Below are 14341 nucleotides of genomic sequence, written 5' to 3' on the forward strand. Positions count from 1 at the left end.
TAAAATTTAGGGATGATAAAACGTCATTCAGTTAAGTTTTGGTTTGTCCACCGTTGGACATAGGCCTCCTCCTTCCGGTTCCACTCGCGTCTGTCGCGGGCCAGGCGCGGAAGGTAACCCCGGCGACTGCGATGATGTCATCTGCCCAGCGTCGGCGTGGGCGCCCCTGCGGCCGGCTCGCGCCGCGCGGGTACCAGTGCAGCACTCTCTCGCTCCATCTGTTGTCACATTTCCTTGCTGTGTGCCCTGCCCAACGCCATTTCAGGCGGCACACCATTTTTGCCGCGTCTATTATTTTTGTTCTTTTTGGTATCGCTGTACTCTTTACCTCTTACTATGCAGTAATACCAAAAATGAAATAAACAATATATATTTCAATATGTAAAATTATTTAAAAATAGCAAATAACTTGAGGTTTACCAAATCTTAAGAAGTGTAACAGTGTATCTTGCAGAGTATCGGATCGATAGACCATAATTTCTTTTATAAAATTTCAGTTTATTAATAATGTAAAGTACATTCTCCTTTTCGCAATGTGAAGCCAAAGCAAATAGATAAATCTTGTAAGAATAGAAATGTATTAACTATAGTGAAGCATGCCCACAACATTGCTGTAAAAACCTAAATAAACTTAATACAAACGTTTCAACATCGTAAATATAGCTGGTTCCATAAATTTTAAAAAGGAATTCGAACTAATAGACAATAGTAATTTTATTTTTTACATCTTGTAATGGCCAGTATTGTTCCAGAATACCGCAACTTTCCGATCATAAATATCGATAGATTAACGTATTATTTATTATGACAGTTAATGCTAAAACACGTCAGTTGTCATAATGCATAGATCATAGATTGAAATTGTCTACCACGTAGGTGTGTTGCATATACATTTTCGTAGCAGTCCGGCGGGAGACGCCAAGCTAAAAAAAAACATTTTCTAGAAAGAGACGAATTGACACTCTTCTAGCTTAACTTCTCAGGAACAATATTACTCGTGGCTGGCTCTTAAAGATATCAGACATATTGATAAATCGATTTCGATGAAATTCGCAATAGTAGAAATAAAGCAAATAATAAAATAGGTATTCATTCAATTGAATTTGTTACTGTATACAACTAATTATAATAGACATTTAAAATGTCTTTACTGAAGTATTGCAGTCAAAATAAGTAAGTTCAGTGTCAGGATTTTACGCCTAGTTAACTAAAATTAAAAAAAAAATCAGTAGAGGTCTGGGCCTCAGATTTCTGTAATTGTTTCATGATAGTTTTTGCCTGACACACGCCGTCTTCTTTTTGGGTCTAAGGCAAGCCGGTTTCCTCGAAATGTTTTCCGTTTGAGCGAATGTTAAATACGCACATAGAAAATCTATTGGTGCACAGCCGGGGATCGAAGCTACGACCTCAGGAATGAAAATCGTATGCTGAAGCCACTAGGCCAACACTGTTCGTTAATATCGATACAGTCTCAAATAACGAAAACATTTTTTAATATAACACTAATTGAAATCAGAAAAAATATCTCAATAATAAAATTGCCCATTAAAGACGTAACAATATGAACGCAAGCAAAAAATTGTTTTCCGGCGTATTTTTTATCGGAAGCCCAAATCTATTATAAATTTGAAAAAAGAACATAAAATTTCGCCCCCATACATTAATAGGTAATTCTCGAATTTAAAATGTAAATATAAGTCGGGATCAACACTGAATAACATCAGTGCGCGTACAATATTTGCTCTGTAGCATCGTGTTTGTCTGTGGGTAAGTTTTTCTTTATTCTACGGTTTTTGGGAAATTTGAAAAAGGAATTCGGTCATAATGTGTCTATATTGAGTACACGGCGACACATTCCAATGTCGTTAAACTATAACTTCTCAGTGGCCGTAGTTTCACAAAATGAAATCATTAATATGTTACTATGTTCTAATCAATTATATTTTTATATCTAAGCAATGAATTATGATTACATATTATTATAACCAATAATAAATGTCTCACAACGCACGTGGGCTGTTCATATGTACTATCATATTATATGTACTTGGAATGGTACATATATGTATATGGAATTTAACTGTGATTATAATTTACTGTAAATTATGATAAAAAACGGTCGAACAAGAAAAGGATTAATTATATATCTGGCACACAACACAGGGAATCCTAGTGTGGCAGCCAGTGCACATTATTTTATCTAAATATTTCGGTATATTGTGTCTACAAAGTTTTTTTATTTCTTTCTTTCTAAATATTTGGAAATTGTAATTTTATACATTTACATTTTTCTGTTCTTTCTAATTTAAGCAACTTAATTAATTATATATCTCTCGAAAGCAACTTATATTCTTCGTTCTTCCCGGTTCCTTCCATCCGGTTCTCTAAACAGTCCTATCACGATCCCTCTGTTAATATCTGAAGAGGCGAGACGTTTCGCCATCGTTGCCTATTAGAGATCATCCTGCACTCATTAAGTTCCACCTACGGCAGACTTGATCTGGTCCAACGCGTAGGTAACCTTTCGTGCTGTCTAGTGCCTCCATCCCTTAGACAACAAAGCGTTCTATGGAGTGATCACCACGCCGAGATACATGTCCGAAGAACGGAAAGATGCGAGATTGTACTTTTGAGAACAGACGCTGCTTAATACTGAGTTCGTGAAATAATTATAAAAATTAATATCGACATGTTTGTACGAAACTCGGTTCACAAAACTCCAAGCATTATCCTTATATCTCCTTTCGCCCATAATATCTGAAATCATCCATTATAAACGTAGTTATATACGTAGCGGTATTGGCTTCAGCGTGTCACCCTCATCCATGAGGTCGTAGCTTCGATCCCCCGTTTTGCACCAATGAAATTTAAGGTAATTTATTTAGATATATATATATTGTATATGTGTGTGAGAGTAACTGTGCGTCTGTGAGTTGTAAGTGTACATATAGAAAGTCTATACGTGAATTTGTATGAAAATGACAGTGGCGAAAAAATTTCTTGACTGGTTTAGACTGGAAGGCATCGTTGAGGATAGATCTGGTTTTGTTAAATAAAAAATTACTCTAGTTGCCCTTTCCAAACAGTACTTCCAAAACAAGAGGGCAAGAAACTCCATACTCTTTTTAAACAGTTTTTGCTATATTTTGTATACATTGATATATAATATATATATATATGTGTGTGTGTAAGGTACTTTTTTATTCAACCCATACCTTGAATAAAAAAAGTACCTTACTGAAATATACACCAATACTTCCTGGTTTTACTTAAAACCTTTCTTCCTCCACTCATTCGAAATTATCATAAAACAAGGCGTAGAACGCGCGAGAAGAACTGGCAATCGCTTTTAAATGGCCAAGGTTTTTGTTAGTAGATTCTTACTATACGACCAGACATACATTACACGCATTTACATTTTGACCATGTTCTTCTATGGCTGATAAAGTTGATTCCAAAGAGCGTGTCATAGCCTGTCGTATCTTTATCTCTATGGTATTAAGCTAAACGAATGAACGAATGAACGAATCGCTAACATCAACTAATTTTCGTATGCTCCATCTAGTTCTCTACAATCAGTAGCGCTTATGTTTGCTTAGAATCCAGCGTTATATTTGCAATCGTAGTATCGCCATTGAAGGTTCAGTAAGGGTACTGATTGATGATATTTAGTTGTCAATTCAAGGTTGATATACTAATTACAATAACCTACAATTATTACAATACAATGAATCTGACCCAACTGAAAGCGAATTGTATCTCTTTTCGGCTACACAATGCACAGAGGTGATGAGAACTTGGAGTAAGTGATCGTGGTTGGTAAGAAGGCTATCACGTGGTTGTTTAACAACCAAATGGACCAATGAACAATGAAATAGAGCCTCAAAACTATAGCTTTTTCTTTCTTTCTTTACGCTGTCATAAGAGAGACAAGCAAAAAACCAAGCGTAATTTGAGAATTATCACTGAATATAATCAAAATTTAATTAAACCATAAAATCAATATTTTTATAAATTTTACGAATTTATACGATCCTAATCCTTAGGCATTTATTACCGGGTGTCTCAAATCAACGTAGACTAATGAATTAAATATTTTAATAATTTTACTAACTAAGATTAAAAATGTAAATTAAGAATCAATTTAACATCGTTTCAGTTGACGGTCATAAATGTATTAGTCTCCCTAATGTGAATTATATATTTTGAGTTTGAGACGCTATATAGAAACCGGTGGATACAGATTGTTCGAGACGTTTCCTTGCTGGCCTGAGCCAGACATGAGCTGCCGTCTGAAGAGAGACAATGACAAGAATTCCGATTAATAATTCTAGAACACGACAAATATGTCAATAAAATTGTCCCATATAAAAATGCTTGCATTACAAGGCCAGGGTAATATAAGACGGCATATAGAATTACTGCTTAGTTTTGTTTCGTGGAAAAATGTGCGTAATTCTGGGAAACGGTTGATGCATTTACACGTTTTAAAACACTGTTTATATTACGGTTTTACTCGGGATTACTTATTTATATACACAACCATTGCACTAATAAAGAAAAATCGCAAGTATTTTTTAGAGGCAGAATACGAAATTCCACCCCTATCACCTCGACGTCCGCCGTTCCACAAATGCGCGCGCGCAAGGCACTTTTTGCCGCGCACCACCACTTTGTGGAACCAGCTGCTCACTGAAGTATTTCCGAACCAATTCGACTTAGGGTCCTTCAAGAAAAGAGCGTACAAATTATTTATAGGCCGGCAACGATTTCGCGAGCCCTCTGGCATCGAGAGTGTCCATGGGCGGCGGTATCACTTAACATCAGGTGAACCTCCTGCCCGTTTGCCCCCTGTTATATAAAAAAAATTTAAACCAGCTCCAGGGCATGTAAATTGACTAAACGTTGGTTCGTTTGTTTGCTTCGGATTGGTTAACATTTCAAGTAAACATTGACACGCGACATTTGCTGAACACTACCATGTGAAAAGAATGGCCCACTGAAATATTCGCGAACGTAGTACCAATTCTGAAAATGTCGGTAGGCCTTCTGGGATTGAGAGTTTCCATGTTCATATCACCAATCATCGCGTCACATTGCTGTCCGTTTGTCGTTAAAAAACATTATCAGAACAGAACATAAACATTCCAACCATTTTTTTCCACACCTTAGTGCTCCTAAGTGCATTTTTTAGCATCGATAAGCCAGCCCCGATTTGAATACGAGACGAATCTGACGGGATTGCTTAGTTTTTTGGACCCGTGTTGCCCTAGCCTTTTGCGTGCGACTGTTATCCTTGAGGTCGTAGTTTCTAATCCTGGCTGTGCAACAGCTTTCACATTTAACACTTGCTCGTACTGTGGTGAAAAATATCGTCACCAAACTAACGTAATGTTAAGACGTTTAAACACCTTCCTGACTATAAGATTAACTAAGGAAGAAATCGCTTGTAAGCGATAAGGCCGCCCTTTGCCTTTTATCTTTTGTAACTGTTTTTTATTTTTGTTATGTGAGTTTTTGTATAAGGCGATAAAGGATAAATAACTAAATAAATAAGAACAGACACAAATCTGAGGGCAACCAATTGAACAACTACAATCTTTAATTTCTATAATATGTACCAAAATGTTGTGCTGATTGAAACGAGGTGGTACTTCCCTTGCTCCAGCAAAGGATGAGAGTAGCGTTGACAGATGCTAATGGGTATTCTGCGATAAGAACCAAAATTTAAATTCATCATATTTACAGATAATAATAATAATATTTATAATAAGTCTCAAAAATTTTGCGTTAAATCCAATTATTATTTATATGTATAGGGGAAGTAATAAGTAGGTCAACATTATTGTTTTAATATCCAGTTACATAAAGTATTTCCATACTCTAAGTTTGAAACAGTTTTAATTTCGTCTACATTTATTTAATATTAGACACAGATTATAATCCTGATTTAAATTAACAACTTTATCTTTGTATATTCACTGTCATCATTCAGGAAACAAAAAAAAATATGTATAAATAATGGTTTCACATGATACAAATTTTAAAATACACGAGAATTGAAATTATTTACTGGTTTTAATTGGAAAAAGTGTAAAATATACTATTTATTTATTTATTAAGTCTACAACATCATACATATTCCGAAATCTACTCATAATTTTATAAAATCTTCTATCTAATATTTACGACAATACATGTACTTAAACATAAGTTTTGCAGAAAATAGGAATTAATATATAATATATCATTCTATATCGGAAAATGTTATCAAATTTCGCTTAATTTAACAAGAAAAACAAAATTGTATAACTGCTATCATAGGTAATGCAAACACTTAAATATTTATAATATTTTTTATTGTCCACAGATTCAAAATGGCAGACACACATGAAATTCAAATGGAGAACGCTCAATGTCAAATTCATAAATGGAACTCAGAGGAAGTGATTTTATTTTTAATAAATCTGACTTGCAGATTAGGATTTGCGCTTTTCGACATAATCTATAAACATTCGAATATTATACTATTCTGTATTATTCTGCTTGCTGTAGTCTATGGATTATATAAATCATATTGGAGTCCTGTACTACTAATAAGGGTAAGATATTATCATATAGTTATTACAACAGTTTAATATTGACGACGTGGCAGAAGATTTCAGGCCGCTAATTAAACGGCACTGTTTAGTTAAGAGGCTAGGCTCTTGATTGAAAGGCTAATTAAGCTAGTTGGCTGCGACATATAAAACCTTGACTTGTTATAAATCTTCCAGGAGCTGACGCACACAGGTTTTGATCACATTCCATATATAAAAGGCCGGGATCGAGTCCTCCACATAGCAAGGTCCCAAAAGAATCGACAGGTGGGAGAAAGAGTTCCACCTCCATATCCCAACGGATGGTTTGCGCTGGCTGAAAGTAGAGATTTGACAGTGGGAAAGGTTATACCCGTTGACGCTTTAGGTATGTCTCTTACGTTTGTGCTCATCGATTTTTTTTATATAATGTCAAAAGTCATACCAGTTTCCAATAAAAGCTGGGGAAACTAAACACGAGAAAAAATAAAGAAACACATCAAAAATATGGTCGAGGTGACCAATATCTTCTCTCAATATCAGTGTCAACAACACGAATCCTTGCTAAATGATGAGGTCTTAACGAAGGCGTGTACGGTATGGTTGTTTCAGGTCAAAACTTTTGCATTTACCGAGGTGAGGATGGTGTCGCCAGGATAGTAGATGCATATTGTCCACATTTGGGTGCAAACTTGGGTGTCGATGGGTCAGTGAAGGGCAACTGTATAGAATGCCCCTTCCACCATTGGAGGTTTGGTGAAAATGGGGCATGTACTTACATACCTGATGTTCAGAATAGTATGTATCTTTCAAATTAATATACTACTAATATCTACTTCTCATTTATTTCAATAGAAGCTCCCTTATTTATGAACGGCTAACACGTGTACCTCGCTCGTATATATTATTATTATTATTAAGTTTCTCATGTATTTTTTTTTGTAATGAGAAAAAAAGTTCTTTAAACATTAAACATTATATTATGTTTATATATTTTCGTATTAACAATTAAATTACTTCTATGAAACACTGTCTAGGTCAATTTTAATTTTTAGTTTTATGATAATTAACTGAAATATAAATATTAATGTTAAAGATGTCGTTAAAAATAATGCAAACACGAAATAGACAGCTGTTGTACGCATTTATTCTGAAATACACTACTACTGTAAGTTTATGTTGTATTTAGGTTGTATGTAGGTATTAATTTATTCGTTTGATTCTGGAAAGTGGATCAGTGTACTCACGTACTTTTTATTATCCTTACTACCAGAACTACGCGCAACGGACCAGATGGGTGTCTAATGCCGAGATCTGCGCTCTTACACTTTGCTCAGACTAAACTTTCGGGTCAAGTCATATTTGGTATTTATACAAAACTCACACAAATCTCTCGGAGTGTTGGCTTAGCTTAATCTCAAGTCCACGAAATCGACGACTTAACAAAAACTTTGACAATAAGCCTAACATAAATAGTGGCCCAAAATTTACTTTTCGTAAAATTTTAAGCGCGGAAACTGAGTCCACGCTAATACTAACCTCGCACGGTTCCATACAACTATCCCCGAATCTAGTTCTTAGATATAACAGCAAACTCCAGCCTTCATCTGCATCACCGTAAACCGACGTCTTCCACTATCCGCTTCACATCACATTTCATTCTCCGGGAGAAGTCACTCCTCGAATGCCACCCTCTAAAAGGTGTCCACTGTCCATAGCTCGTTTCATCGTAAGTCCCCTATGGAAAAAGCTATGTCACAAATTACTTTGCACATTGGTACTGTGTTATAAATAGATATCACAGTAAACACTTTACTACGACACAAAATTCTATGAAGAAACAATTCTTCGTTAAATAAAGGAAATTCTTGTTGTAAAGCTCTCGAAACTTCGAGATAAAATACGGGTCACAATATACATATTTATAACCTACGTCGTTCATCGACTCGTTAAGAACACTTCAGAAGTCTGCATTTTTTGTTTTTTAGTACCGAAAGGAATATCAATAAAGAAATGGGATTGTATGGAGATGGACGGGGCTGTATGGGTCTGGTATGATGCTGAAGGAAGATCGCCATTGTGGACCGTCCCACCTCTGCCGGAGCTTTCTCAATGGGGGTATCGCGGCAGGAATGAGTTCCTTATCAGCGCTCATACACGAGTGAGTTTCCACGAAAATCAAGCTTTTGTTCTGACAAATGACAAATAAAAAAAAAGTCTAATTATAAACTATATTACTCAAATAATAAGTCGTAATTCATCTCTTGTTTTGTATCTGTTAAGGGCGGTTAAAGACTAGCGCTTTTTTAGCGCGTGTATGCTCTAACTCTTTGAAAGCGCATGTAGGCACGTATAGGCGCACCTTTTGCCACGCGATCCACTAGAATCACTTCACAGTTCTGGGTAGACTGTATTAAAGTGACTGGTTCTATGTCTTGATTCAACCATCGATAACACCCAAAAAGATGCTCCGTTTCGTCTTGCCAGACGACGGCGAATAAGTAACGCAAAGGGCACTGTTTCATCGTCACGACCACCGATTCGAGCGAACGCGCCGAAATGTGCCAGTTTACGTTCCTCCGATTGTTTGAAGCCCGTATGCAGAAACGACCGTATACGCGCAGAAACATACGCTAGTCTGTAACCGCCCTAAGGAAGGAAAGAGCTGCTCTTCTCCAAACTCTAGTTGCAGTGGCACGACTATTTAAAAAAAAATTAAAATAAATCTTACTTATATTCTCTACTAAAGTGGTGTAGTAATTGTTAGACCCTTTTTAGGGTCAAACCCTTCTTTTTTTCAGTTCCCTTTGTCTTGACCAAAATTCTATAATGTAATATTTCCAGTAGGTCCTGTCCATTTTGTTATTTCCAGTATTCATCATTTATCCCGCTCTAGCAATATGACTTGCCCATCTGTAAGTTTTTTTTACGAATGGCAACAGTGTTTTGATTATTTTCCTCAACTTTAAATTGCTTCTTTCCATTGCATGCTGGCAACACAGGATTTTTCTAGTTGTTTGCTGAAAACATTGATTTGCGTATAACATTTGGTAAATATTTGAATCCATCATTATCTTCTTGTGTTTTAGACAGTAGTTTAGTAACCTTAAATATTCGTAAAAAGAATTACACAAAAAATATAGCCAAAGATATCATACATCATATTTATCTACAAAAATTCACTAAAGCGAAATAGCAATAAAATTTATTCAATTATACCTAATTTGTTGATGTGGTTTAAAATTGAGAGTATGTACGTGAAGGTGGCTATGCCGAGTGTGCATAACAAGTCAATATATAAAATATATCGAAGAAGAGATAGCAATACAAGATTAATTATAAATCATTGATTTAATTTCTCAGGATATACCAGAGAACGCAGCAGACGCCGCCCATCTCAATTGCATCCACCAATTATCTTTTATGACGAATATTGGAAAGCACCTGCCATTTTTAAACAATATTATTGGTAGGTCATGTTATATTTCCATGAATCGCTTCACGAGTTCTTAATAGTCATACGAGCCTTCCCCAGATTAAGAGTGGGATTCAGGATCATTGCGAATGCTTCTATGAAAATCAAAAATATTTTTAAGCACGGAAGTCTGGTTTTTCAATCTAATCCCTGAGACTGCACGATTCTGTCCCCTATCGCTATTATTAACTTTGTTTAATTAAATTAATTAATTAAAGATTAAGTCGTTTGATTGTCTCAGCTGAAAAATGTACCCAAGAAGTCTGTGTCTTTCCTTTTCCCTTATCTTAAATTTCTTATTAGTCATAAGTAAGGCTCAAATGATGTCTTGGTGCAGACAATTTATTAAACTGTCCCAACTCTGATTTCTTATGGTCTAAATTAATGAAATTCTTTTTTACCAGGTAAACATATATGGAAAACTGACTGGACGAAAACAGATGAGTCCCACATCGCACAAATGAGCATAGACCAGAACTATATGATTTTAAAATGCAACGCGTTCCCCTTCGATCTTCGTGTTAAGCAGGTAAGAGCTGGTTTAAAGAACATTATTCTTATTAATACATACATGAGAAAAAAGTAAAAGCAAAAGTAACATCACCCAATCGTGGAATTGTATTTGAGTCCATCTTCCAAAAATCTTCGTAGGCGTATTTTATATTCTGCTTCGCTATTTCCCGTATCTCAGGAGGCAAGCTGCTGCAAAGACTCGCTCCGCCGTAGATTATATTTCTGCGATTCTGATTTAAGGTAGTTCTGATTTACGGACTATAATATGTGTGTTTGGTTGGTTTTTCATTCAAATAAAATCCTGTGTTAATGTATAGTTTGTTAGTAAGTGTAGAATTTTTATCCATTTTCAGTTGAAATCAGAAAATAATTGAGTCAGGTAGTACGCCAGTAGAATTTGCGCCATTAATAATTTTTAAACTGAATGAAATGAATGAATGAATATGAAAATGTTATCAACTGCTTACGAGAAATAGTTTTCAGAAAATTGAAAACTTTTTCTTTTTTTGTTAAACCTTATTTTCGTTTTTTCGGTTTTACAAGTATCGGTTGTCAAAATTGTATTTTATTTACTCAAAACTACGAATTCATTTAAACTTGCTGACCCGGCGAACGTCGTACCGCTTAACAATAAATTTCGTGTTTATTAGCTGAACATAATTAATGATTTAAGGAAAGTAATTCAATAAATACAAAACAAATAACTTCACTTACAACAAGTTATTGTTATTTGTTAAAAAAAAGCGTATTTTACAGTCAATCCTTCACTCTACATTTTAAATCCAAAATACGCCATTATCCAAATATTATATTCATATATATATTCATATACCTGTCGATTTAAAAACATTTTTTCAATATGTTCTTTTATTGGAGGGAAGAATATTAACAGTCTTACTAATAAAAATACTCGATCGTGAACCGTGAACTCGGATTTAAACTTTGCTTGCTCTCCAAGTTTGGAACTCTCCAATCTTTGTCTGTATTGACTTCCAAGTTTTAGTTTTTGTGTTATGCACCCGTTAAACTAGGCCTTTGCATTGTTAAGCATTGTACAAACAAAACACTTATTATAACAGCCGTATACACTTGCCTATCCAGGAATTATTATTAACATTTTTCTTATAACACACATACGATGTGCATAAATCTTTATTAGTAAGACTGTAAATGATTGACAATTACAAAACCCATAAACAATTTGTATTGGATTTTTTCTTTTATCGTCAATCGTCAAGAAAATCCTATTCGGAATTGATATACAACAAATCCGGTGTTCCAACAAACCCATGTTTCATAAAGAAAATTTTTTAGATCGGACCAGCACACGTCCGCCTACATTTCAACTGCATATTCGGCAAGGCATACGTCATTCAATCGGTCACTCCCGTAGGACCGATGTTACAGAAAGTCGTTCATCGGATCTACTCTCCCAGATATAATGCGATCTTTGGAGCGATCTTAGTACTCGCGGAAGCTTATCAGGTAACCAAATTACTTTTATTTGTGCTTTCACAAAAACGACTTAATTTTAGTTATCTAATTCCTTGGTCAAGTCGTTATATTCTTAGATTTATTACAGGTTTTTTGTTATATAGTAATAAATCAGGCCTCTGTGTTCAACACAAATCAGTAAATTTGGTGTTTTACAAGATATTTAACTTTATATAACAAGTATTACTTGGACACCAGGGTTCAATCGCATTACCTGTCCCAAAAGCTAGGAGCAATTCTCATAAGTGAGCAGGAGCTCACTACTATAACATCAATAGAATACCAAAAAAATTACTTATGTACACGCGTTAGAAGCTATACTTCTTTGGCGTAAGAAGATAAAAAAAATATATTTCGCTGTTTGTAGGAAAAACGACCATAATCTAGTTAAATAAAGTTTATTTTAAATATTAGAAAAGAACTAAAATGTTGACTAAGTCAAAGTGGTTTTAACTTCAGGGCGTCGGTTTTTTGTGACGGAGCGGTGCGGTGTGCGCCCGCATCGTAAAAAAATTCTCTGATTTTTCCTATCGCGCCAAAAGAAGTATAACTTCAAATATATCTGATAGTCTGACACACGCCGTCGACTTTTTGGTGTCAAGGCATGCCGGTTACCTTATGGTTTTCTTCACCAGACGAGCGAGTGTTAAGTGTAAGACTAAGTACTAATAAAAGTCTATTGGTGCACAGCCAGGGTTCAAACCTACCTAAGAGATGAGAGTCGCAAACTGTAGCCATTAGGCCAACACTGCTCACTAAAAGAATACGCTTAAAAATATGTATATGTGAAATTCACACGTGGTAAAAGTGAAACCTTCAAAAACATGTTTTTATAATTAATCATATGTAAATTAAACATTTTTCAGTATCTAAATGTATTAAACTTTTCTTTAAAAACAGTATATTTTAATCATAAATTTTAATTTCTAAGTTTAATATAAATCTTTAATTTGGCAAAAACTAAAACAACGAAACTTTGAAATTCGAAAAAATGAAAATGCGGCAGTAAAAAGACGCTGTATAATGCCTCCTAAGTCCTATCTTATTTTCTCCCACGTTAAATCTTATGAATTTATGTTTCTGTCTCTTTTTACTGTCGCTTTTTTCGTTGTATCCGGTTGGAAATCACAACGATTCTAAAGAAGTTTCACTCCAAAAGAATTAAACATTTTCATTCAGTCATTCACTAATCCCATTCGTTCCAGTTCGAGCGTGACGTTATCATATGGAACAACAAGACGCACGTGAGTTCCCCACCCTACGTCAAAGCTGACAAGTCGATTCGCGCTTTCCGCGATTGGTTCTCGCAGTTCTACTCCGAGAAGAGTGTCAGTATGCGTGACGCTATGCAAAATCCATTGGACTGGTAGATTTGCGACGGAAACATTTGCTTATTATATACGATAGGAGCTTGTGCATACGAATATGGAAGTAGTAACTTTGCTAGAGGCATGCTAGAACCATTCTCGAACCGTGCTACGAACGTATTAGACCCATGATACGACTGTGCTATGACCATAGGTACTAGGACGGTTAAAAATGTAATCATATGGAATTGTATGAGACTCCAGTCTTTTATCTATGCTCTAGACTTTTGAGCGACAATATTTATTGTTAATTTTATTTGCTTATGTATTTATTTTATTATGTGCTAATACGACATGGTATGCAACTCTGTAACGCTGGTTCGTGCAGACGCCAAACGATGAGCTCTCTTTATGTAATGTTTTCCATATAATCGTATAATTTATTACATTTGACATACGATTGTCAAATTAATTTTGGCGTAAAATTATCGATACAGATTATATGCGGATTAGACGCGTATTATACGCAGACGCTACGGTCACTAAAACCGGTACATATTTTCCTCGAAAATGATTTTCGTTTACAAGCATAGACAATTTGTAAATAATTAAAATCAAAGACCCCACTCCTCTCTATGGTTAACCATAAACAATACATTGAATTTTCGAACATCATTTGAATCGGGTAGGTACTAGGAAATGTCGTTTGGTGAATTCATGAGAGGACGTAATTTTTAAGAGTATTTAAATTTATTATATTTGTGTATTTTAAGTATTAAAACAATTTTACTGAATCAAAACGGATTAACAATTTACTCCGTATTGGTCCGATAAAAATTTTTTTTTAATTTATTTCGTAATTAGGAAAATTTTGTAAATAATACTTATTTAGTGAATTAAATTTCTATGAAAAATTTGTTTTTTATTTGCCTTAGAAAACCGCGTATAATATTTCTTTGGGAATTTTCATTCAC

At 34.9% G+C, this 14341-nt stretch overlaps 1 protein-coding gene across 1 annotated transcript; it reads left to right on the plus strand.

Moving 5' to 3' along the window:
- The first annotated feature begins 1735 nt into the window (after nt 1-1735).
- On the plus strand, nt 1736-14226 carry LOC110997305 (cholesterol 7-desaturase nvd). The gene is made up of 9 exons (XM_022265402.2): nt 1736-1767; nt 6371-6602; nt 6777-6966; nt 7191-7376; nt 8567-8739; nt 9942-10047; nt 10458-10582; nt 11881-12051; nt 13266-14226. The coding sequence occupies exons 2-9, from the start codon at nt 6378-6380 to the stop codon at nt 13428-13430; spliced, it is 1341 nt and encodes a 446-aa protein (XP_022121094.2). The 5' UTR covers nt 1736-1767; nt 6371-6377; the 3' UTR covers nt 13431-14226.
- Nucleotides 14227-14341: the final 115 nt, after the last annotated feature.

Source organism: Pieris rapae, chromosome 22 (assembly GCF_905147795.1).
Source record: "Pieris rapae chromosome 22, ilPieRapa1.1, whole genome shotgun sequence".
Lineage (NCBI taxonomy): Eukaryota > Metazoa > Arthropoda > Insecta > Lepidoptera > Pieridae > Pieris > Pieris rapae.

Coding starts and splice junctions, on each gene's coding strand:
- LOC110997305 (XM_022265402.2), top strand. CDS start 6,378: ATGGCAGACACACATGAAATTCAAATGGAGAACGCTCAATGTCAAATT. Junction 8,740..9,941: donor TTATCAGCGCTCATACACGA/GTGAGTTTCCAC, acceptor TTAATTTCTCAG/GATATACCAGAGAACGCAGC. Junction 10,583..11,880: donor TCGATCTTCGTGTTAAGCAG/GTAAGAGCTGGT, acceptor AAAATTTTTTAG/ATCGGACCAGCACACGTCCG.